General features: G+C 46.1%; 1 protein-coding gene across 1 annotated transcript; it reads right to left on the bottom strand.

Moving 5' to 3' along the window:
* Positions 1–650: 650 nt before the first annotated feature.
* Positions 651–9,730, bottom strand: tmem267 (transmembrane protein 267). The gene is made up of 3 exons (XM_063211175.1): positions 9,460–9,730; positions 7,558–7,788; positions 651–1,084 (listed from the first exon to the last, which is right to left on the bottom strand). Exons 1-3 carry the CDS (start codon positions 9,646–9,648, stop codon positions 749–751), a joined length of 756 nt encoding a protein of 251 aa, XP_063067245.1. The 5' UTR covers positions 9,649–9,730; the 3' UTR covers positions 651–748.
* Between the last annotated feature and the right edge of the window lie 256 nt (positions 9,731–9,986).

Here is a 9,986-nt window from a genome sequence, read left to right as displayed (position 1 = left end):
TGTATGTGTGCATCTGTGTGTGTGCGCGGCACCATGGTTAGTTTTCATAGTATGTCCATGGTCAATTTGCGTAACGGTGCGTCCAGTCCATTAGACATCAGCGGCCACTCCATGTTTAGTGGAGAGTGTATGCGTCTGTGTGTATGCGTGTCACCGTGTGTGTGTGTGTGTGTGTGTGTGTGTGTGTGTGTGTGTGTGTGTGTGTGTGTGTGTGTGTCTGAGTCTGAGTGTGTGTGTGTGTGTGTGTGTGTGTGTGTGTGTGTGTGTGTCCATTAGACATCTATGGCCACTCCATGTTTAGTGGAGAGTGTATGCGTCTGTGTGTATGCGTGTCACCGTGTGTGTGTGTGTGTGTGTGTGTGTGTGTGTGTGTGTGTGTGTGTGTGTGTGTGTGCATGTGTGTGTGTGTGTCCATTAGACATCTATGGCCACTCCATGTTTAGTGGAGAGTGTATGCGTCTGTGTGTATGCGTGTCACCATGTGTGTGTGTGTGTGTGTGCATGTGTGCGTGTCCATTAGACATCAATGGCCACTCCGTGTTTCGTGGAGAGTGTATGCGTCTGTGGGTATGCGTGTCACCATGTGTGTGTGTGTGTGTGAGTGTGTGTGTGTGTGTGTGTGTGTGTCCATTAGACATCAATGGCCACTCCATGTTTAGTGGAGAGTGTATGCGTCTGTGGGTATGCGTGTCACCATGTGTGTGTGTGTGTGTGTGTGTGTGTGTGTGTACATGTGTGTGTGTGTCCATTAGACATCTATGGCCACTCCGTGTTTCGTGGAGATCATGTCCCGCGTTCCCGTCAGGTACATCAGCACAGAGCACAGGTGCGGCAGCGTGGCCGTGATGCTGACGTACAGCCAATAGGAGATGGGCGCCGTGTGGCCCAGCGGGTAGAGCCAGAGGCCGTGGCGCGTGCCGTCGCGCACGTGGTGCGAGGCCAGCGCCACGAAGAGCATCCAGGGCAGCGAGCACCAGGAGTCCTTGAGGCGCAGCGCCCACATCAGCAGCCGCAGCGAGAAGCAGAGCGCCGGGATCAGCGTGGAGCAGTGCAGCGGCGGCCGGTGCGGCAGGTTCAAGGCGGCCTGCGGAGACGGAGAGAGACGGAGAGAGACGGAGAGCGTAAGTTAGGAGTAAACATACATGAAACACACACACACACACACACACACACACACCGGTGTGGCAGGTTCAAGACGGCCTACGGAGACGAAGAAAGATGGAGAGACAAGGACAGCGTAAGTTAGGAGTAAACACACATGAAACACACACACACACATCAGCAGCCGCAGCGAGAAGCAGAGCGCCGGGATCAGCGTGGAGCAGTGCAGCGGCGGCCGGTGCGGCAGGTTCAAGGCGGCCTGCGGAGACGGAGACGGAGACAGAGAGTAAGTTAGAGGAGTGAACACACACAAAACACAGACACGGACACAGACACACACACCAATATGGCAGGTTCAAAGCGGCCTGTGGACCGAGACGGACAGAGAAGAGTAAGTTTGGAGTAAAAACTCAAAACACAGACACACACACACACACACCGATGGTTCAAAGCAGTTTGTGGAGATAGACATAGAGAGTACGTCATGAGTAAACACACGCACACATTCACCAATTCTACGCTAGCGCTATCACAGCTATACAGCAGCATCAACAACAGCCTAGCGCAGGGGTCAGGAACCTTTTGGGTGGAGAGAGCCATAAAAGGCAAAATTTGGAAAATACATTTTTGTGAGAGCCACACCATTTAAACACTGAATACAATTAAAAGCATGCACACCTGTACTTCAATTAAGCCCAACATTTTCAGAGTGTACTGTCAAGTTATTAGGCCTACTTTTTGTGATAACAGTATAGGCTGCCAACTGTCAAATTCATCATAGTGGGGGTCTGGGGGTCCTCCCCCCGAAAATTTTGTATTTCTCAGATGCAGTTTCCTGCTATTTTAACGCATTTTAACATCCCATGTCCCGTTTCAGCTCAATATGGAACCCGTACTTTTATTTATAAATACGGGACAATTTCGTATTTCAAGGGACGGTTGGCAACCATAGTTAAGTAAGAGCCAGATACAGTTCCCAAAAGAGCCAGATGTGGCTCTAGAGCCATAGGTTCCTGACCCCTGGCCTAGCGGCACATCCAGACAGCGTTTTTTATTGCAGCTGGGGACTTCAATCTCGTAGAATTAAAGTCAGTGCTGCACAGCTTCCATCGCAACATTAAGTGTGCCACCAGAGGGGAATGAACGCTGGACCAAGTGTATACAAATGTAGCAAATGCCTATAGGGCTCAGACCCACCCCCACCTGGGTCAGTCAGACCACCTCTCCGTACTGCTACTCCCGCGTTATAGTCCCAAGATCAGGAGCGTTGAGACCGCTGTCGAAAATGTGAGGGTATGGCCAGAGGATGCGATTCCTATGCTTCAGGACTGTTCTCACCACACAGACTGGGATGTATTTAGAGAGCAGGGCACAGAGACTCATGCTACTTTGGACTAGAGGTGCTCCGATCACCATTTTTTGGGTCCGATCACCGATACCGATCACCAAAAATCTTTATCTGCCGATTACCGATCATTGCCGATCACAAAAATGATTTCCTATTTTTTTAATAGCCTATTAATTATCCTTATTGAATACCATTTCTGCCCATAAACCAATCAATCTTAATTTTCACATGTCTATTACAGTATTAGGCTATTATTATTATTATTATTATTATTATTATTATTATTATTATTATCTTTCAGACTAGTGTTGGTAATACAGTCTACAGTATTAATCAATGTATAAGTTATTGCATAGAATAACTAAACTATTTAAGATTGAATTGAAACTGAAACATTACATCAAATAGTCTTCCACATACGAGAAAAAAACAACCTGTCGCTTTAAATGAGCAGCCTCGTGAGGAGAGCCCCTCCCCTCTCCGTCACCGTCCACAGTTGCAGTGCTCCACTACCGTTCTGAATCTCTCTCTCAAGTTTTAACCACATCTGTCGCCGTTTGGTGTTTCAGCGACTATCAAACTAATCGACTGACTGCCAATTACAACTTTGAAAACAATAATTGACATGTTTGTGCTGACAACGTGAAGTTGTCGCGTGCTGACCAAGGCAACTACACAGGTTATAACGTAACATGGCTCACTGGCGAGTACTCAATCGCAAATTACATAGTCAGGTAAACGGCGCATGGATCGGAAAATCAGATCATTGTTGATGCAGATATGGTTATGAATGGTGGAAATGAAGGGGGGAATGGCGAAAAGTTATAGACAAGCAAAGATGCCTTCTTTTGGTGCAGTTGCAGCTGTGCAGAGCCAGCGCCTACATGCAGCGCCAGGTGTAAAGGCAAATTGTTGCGTGAGGAATTTAATATCTCTCGATCGGTTTTTTGATCGGCATGTTTTTCCGATCACAGATCAGGCTATTTTTGGCCATTGTCGGCCGGTCATGATCGGCAGCCGAGCAATCGGAGCACCTCTACTTTGGACAATTACACCTCCGCCGTTCTGGATTACATCACTTTCTGTGTGGACAGTGTAACAACATGGAAACAAGTTTGTGTCTTCCCCAACACACCACCGTGGATGACACATGAAGTTCAAAAGCTGCTTCGACATAGCAGCTCTGCCTTTAGGTCTGGAGACCAAGAGGCTACCGATATTATACTACCATATCTTACAATACCACGCAATACTTGCGATTGCACATTGTAAACTGTAAAAAATGCTAACCAAATGAAAGAAATTTCAATTACTCCAACACAACACACACTTATTTTTTTTCGCAATGAACAAAGGCTGTGGTCTTGTTTGATCATCTACTTCCTTCTGCCTATTCCATTATCTTGTCCTGCTGTCATTAAAATACTCCTGTGTCCTTCTCCTCTCTCCCGTTATTATGCATTCAGCAGACAACAGCAGTGTTTTGCCAAGAGGATGATGGCCACAGTTAATAGGACGCAGTGATGTGAATACTAAAGCCAAGTGACCTTTGAGGGATACACCGTCAGGCGCACACAAAGAGGCGCATGGTAAAGTACGTAAATGCAGACTGGCTTGCAACGCACACAAGCTCGGTATAGACAGGCCAGAGATTCTTTAAGTATAGAGATATGCCAATGTAATAGGTTGCTATGGGCACCTAACATGACCAGGTTCCGGTCTGCCTAAAGGGGCGTGTCATAATACTCCTAGCATTGAATAGAACAGTCCTTAGGTCAGCCTAGGTCTGCCTAAAGGGAGATTTCCCCCCCCTCCCCCTTGCAATAGTAGAACCCGGAAACAATGTGCCAATGGACTCTCTCTCTCTCTCTACTCTCTCTGGACAGGCTCTCCCAGAGCATGCGATACATTCCCGCACATACATAGAGTGCATGTATACCAAAGACATTCGATCGGAGTAGTATCGGTATCGGCAGATATCCAAATTTAGATACCAGGATCGGATCGGAAGTGAGAAAGTGTATATCGGTGCATCCCTAATCCCATGCACACTGTACATACGCACACGAATACGTACATTACTGCACATACATACTGTACCATGGGTGTGCACGCACACACACACACACACACACACACAGTAGCAAAGTGTCTGTGCTCTGCTGTGCTAATCAGGGCCGCGTTAACCCTCGCGGAGGCCCGGTGCAGATGCAATCCGGGGCCCCTACACCACATTATTATGAGCCATACTCAAAACGCATGAAACAACGCAGGCTACACGTTCTACTCCAACACATAAAAAGGGTGCGCTGAACCCCCTGCTGAGTTCACCAGTTGCAACGCAAGCCAATAGCCAGCTGACAGGGAGGAGATTCTGTGCACCGTTTGGCAGAGTAGGCTAAACGTTGGCTCAGCTAGAACTACCAAACAGAAGCACAACCAAAAGTCTCTTATTTATGCTACGTTGCTGCCGACCAATTTGTCGAATCGAAGCCGTGGGAAACACGTATTAAATAAGTAAACCTCCAATGGCATTAGAAAGACTGTCAAAAGAAAGAATTCAGTTCTCGCTTGTCGCAAGGGAGGGGAATCCCCTTAGCGAACCACAGCAAAGCGAAGTTGTCACAAAATCCCCTCAAAATGTAGGTCCTACCATAATCATTCAGAAGTCAGCGCTTTCATCTAAGCTTAGATGGTGCATTAAACTGCAATAGTATGCAATCATTACAGTAGACCACGGTGCAAATTCGTAATGTTTGGATGTGGATGTAGGCTATCACAAAAGTTTTTTTTCTCCCAGATAAGAGCCACTTGCTAACTAGAGAACAATCCGCGAGTGGTACCCAGGCATGTTTTAACGGAACACAAACCCGAACGCAAAGATGACAGAGCATCATTATTACAGTGCTTCAGGGAAATGGCCATAACATGTGGCTATATCATTTTAGTGTTTGCTAGATCGTTGGCTTGCCCTGTTGTTGTCAGACTGTCAGAACTTTGAGTGCTGGTTGGTGCACTTGCTACGTAGCATTATTGTGAACACTTTTTAAAAAACACATCAGAAGTGGTCCTCGCCGCGCCATACAAGACTTTTGTTTCGTTAATGCAGTTGGGTGCGTGATTTATTTCCCAATGTTTTAGCTAGCCTATAGAATAAGATTAAGTTAGGTTGGTATGTGCTGTGCTCTGATTGCAGCTATTGCAAAAGTCCATGATCGCTATGCAACAATTGCAAAAAGCGATTATAACACTGACATTACACAAAAATGAATAACGTTGCCAACCTTCTCTTCATTGCATTAATCCATGCCGGGCTGAAGTTTATCCGTACAATCTGAAGTAGCCTGACGGCAGATGCTTCTGAAGAAGTATCTGACTGAAATTATAAGTTCCGAAGACCTCCGATTCCTGCGTGCATGCAGAGGCGATTCTAGGCTCAGTCGGGGGGCCAAGCGAAAATTAAAAAGAAGGAACACTTGCAACAAATCCCCACTACTGTTCCCCAGCTACAGTCTTGGGGGGCCCAAGCTGCCTGTCTAGCCTGGTGACAAGATATGCATATGCGCCTCTGCTTGCAGCTCTGCTGCAGCACCGGTTGCACCATAGGATAACGCGGCCCTGGTGCTAATGACTGTAAGTGATGCAGGCCATTAGCCTTTTGTGGAAGGCACACACACACACACACACACACACACACACACACACACACACACACACACACACACACACACACACACACACACACACACACACACACACACACACACACACACACACACACACACACACGGTTGTGGGGTCTTTTGTGTAAATGGGCGCTGGCACTAAACAGAAATGTACACATAGACACAAAGAGTAGGCTGTCGCTTTTTTTGTTTAAAGGGCACACACATTGACAAATGCTCACCCACCCAAACATATCTGGAGACTTTGGATCTTTTGTGTAGTACACACACACACACACACACTGTAGACCTTTTGTGTTAGGAAACACACACACACGTTCATGTACGAGCGCACGCAAGTGCACACACACACACAAACACACACACGTATGCGCACACACACACAGACACACACACACACACGCATGCACACATGATGTGCGCACGCACACACGCGCAAGCGCACACACACACACACACACACAAAACAAGCTGTAGATCTTTTCGTGTGAAAAGCCATTGGCTGGCCTGACGCAGATAAGGCACGCACACACACACACACACACACACACACACACACACACACACACACACACACACACACACACACACACACACACACACACACACACACACACACACACACACACACACACACACACACACACCTCATTCACAAAGCCACAGCCTCAGCGTGAGACCCAGCTTTGACCTTTACAGTAACACGAGTTAGCCTAGTGCTTTCACTCCGTAGACAGTGGAACAAACACAGATACAGACCGGGAAAAGCCAAAGAGCCAGGAAGATGGCCATGATAAGGGACTGGTCGTTATTTGTTTTCAGGGTCACCGGAAGAGATCTTCCACTGGCTGTCAAATTTTGTGAGACTCTCCAGGAGCCGCATAGGAAGTGTCACATTGGGAAAAATGACAATTTTAGCATGCATTTTCAGGTCAAAATGAGTTAAATAGTTTGATAAATGACGATAACAGGTCCCCCTACGATAACACGAATAGATGGTTCCCAGACTATTGGTTCAACCAACAAAGAATTTTCAAAAGACCGGGGCACACTGTATCGCATTTGTGATATACAGTAGTCTGCCTTTTGCCAGTCTAGTTTGCCGATCCTCCCACATCTCTCTCTCTCCCACTCGCTTCCTGTTACCATCTCCAACTATCCTATACATGGGTTCACCATGTTTATAAACACAATGTTGTGAGGAGGGGCAAGACACTGGCAGCCAACCACATGAGCTAATTTTTTGACCGACAGTGGTTTCCAACAATCAGAGGTTGAGAGGTGTGCAAAGCTAGTGTCGCGCAGCCAGGAGAAAACAAACATTTAAAAACCATGTATCAAATAAAGGCAAAAAAAAGCCGTATTTTTTATTTTTTAAATAGTATCGTCCATGGGAATGCAAGTGATGAAGTGAAGCCTCACCTTGAGCGAGAGCGAGCCCGCCATGTAGAAGTGGTCCAGGTCGATGACGGAGGCCAGGAAGCCGGCCAGCGCCACCTCGTAGAAGTCGCTGCGCTTGCGCAGGCCGATGACGATGGCCCAGGACCAGAGGCCGATCAGGCCGTGCACGCCGTTGTCCAGCACGGCGCGTAGCCACACGTGCTGCAGCACGAAGGGCGTCTGCAGAAACTGGTCAGCCAGCAGGCAGAAGACCTGAGCAAACCACAAGGCAGACAAAGGTGGAAGCTATCAATAAACAACTTCAAATTAGTAAAGTATCCTCAGAAAATTATATAATCATCAGGTCATATCAAACTACTTTCAGCTGAACAAGTAAGGGATAACGGCCGACGAGGTGACAGGTTATACAAGATTAATGGCGAGGCGGTGGCTTTGAACTCTGGCGACATGCGCCAGCAGGCAGAAGACCTGAACAAACGACAAGGCAGACAAAGGCAGAAGCTATCAAAAAACAATATCAAAGTAGCAAAGTATCCTCATAGGATCATCAGGTACGCAGATATGAAATTGCATCGAGCTGAACAAGCAATGACAGCAGCAAGTCAGGTAGAAGCAATCAAAAAAATAATCAAAAACAGTATACCTAGTGCTTGCTACTTGCAATCATATTTGAGAGCGGCACCATGATATTGTTGGATAGTGTGAGAACCTCAATCTTAGGGAACGTAGGGCTGACACTGGCTGGCCTGTCTGCCTGTTGTTTGCTCCGGTCAATGCAACGTGATCTGTACCTTGATGATTCTATGATACTTTGATGAAACTGTGATACTTTGAAGTTGTTTTTCTTAATATTCTGCCTGGTCTGTGGCTGTTATTGTTTGTTCAGGCCATCATCAGGTAGATATCAAACTGCATTGAGCTGAACAAGCAACGACAGCCGCACGTCAGGTAGAAGCTATCAAAGCAAAAACTTCAAGGCGAAGTATCTGTAATTCCTCAATTTATAGTCTGGTACATATTTAAAAAGTACCATAGTATCAAAGTATCATAGTATCCTAAAGCAAGTGTCAAATTCAACAAGTCTTCTTGTTTTGTGTTTAGGCAGAAGGCCTTAACAAACAAACAGCCGTAAGCAAGGCAGAAGCTTAAAAAAAAAAACTTCAAAGTTAAGTATCTATAATTCCTCAATTTACAGCTTGGCCCCAATTCATCAGTGGCTCTCTATGGCAAAATTGACTTGTTTTTTTTCCCTTTTGTAATAAAAGCCTCCTTCAAATTGTAGCCTGCTCCTATTTGTGGGCTGGTCCAAACTTTATTAATAGCAGACACGGCTATTATTTGAGGAAATACTGGTATATAATAAAAAGTTAAATAAACCAAAGTAAAATCGTCGTATCAAAGTAACATTGCATCTTCAAGTAATTGTTAAATTCAATTGATGCAGCTGCCTTTTTGTTTTGCTTTGTGCTAGGGCAGATGGGCTGAACAAATAATAACAGCCACAGACCAGGCAGAAACTTCAAAAAACAACTTCAAAGCATCACAGTATCATCAAAGTATCAGAGAATCATCAAGGTACACATCACGTTGCATTGACCTGAGCAAACAACAGGCAGGCAGGCCAGCCAGTGTCAGCCCTACGTTCCCTAAGATTGAGGTTCTCACACTACACTCTCATGTTCTCCAAGAATATCATGGTGCCGCTCTCAAATATGACTGCAAGTAGCAAGCACTAGGTATACAAATACACCCAGGCTTAGATCGCCTGGGATAAAATTAAATTGAATTGAATTTAATATGAAATTAAATACTTTAATTATTCTATTTTTTCTTTTCTTAAATGTCACTTTCTTATTCTGTGTTATGTTAATTGCCCCGATCTGTCTGCAAGTGTGCAAGTAAACAGAGTTGAAAGAAACCAACCCCCAGGCCTGCGCTGGCCAGCAGGGATGCCGAGCTGAAGGTCTGCAGTAGAGCCTGGGCCTTCTCCGTCTCCACCGCCAGGTTCAGGGGCATGGCCAGGGACGAATGGCTCCCTCCGGCCCCACCACCTCCACCTCCACCGCCCAGCAGGGAGGCACCGCTGTCCAGCTTGGAGTAGAAGCCCCGCATCCTTCTCCTCCTCCTGGTTCTCTCTTCTCCTCCGGGTCACCCTCGCCGCGCTTAGCCTATGGGTGCTGGAGTAGTAGATCTAGGTGGCTATGGGATGGAAAATGGGACAAAAAGAAATTGGTAAATGAAACAGATTTTGCTTTGGTAATTGGCTGAGGATGAAATATCATTTCAGTCGAAAGTAAAAGTAGGAGTAAATTCATGGCACATTAGCACATGATATTACATAGCTGTTACAACTGTTATTACACTGAGATAAATAGACGTTGTTGTTACTGAAAAGCACTACAAACCTAAAATAAAAACACACCACAAATGTGATCCAACCAGCTCAGGGT

The sequence above is a fragment of the Engraulis encrasicolus genome, chromosome 11 (genome assembly GCF_034702125.1).
Source record: "Engraulis encrasicolus isolate BLACKSEA-1 chromosome 11, IST_EnEncr_1.0, whole genome shotgun sequence".
Classification (NCBI taxonomy): domain Eukaryota; kingdom Metazoa; phylum Chordata; class Actinopteri; order Clupeiformes; family Engraulidae; genus Engraulis; species Engraulis encrasicolus.
The sequence above is the reverse complement of the archived record's forward strand: the minus strand, read 5'-3'. Positions and strand labels throughout refer to the sequence as shown.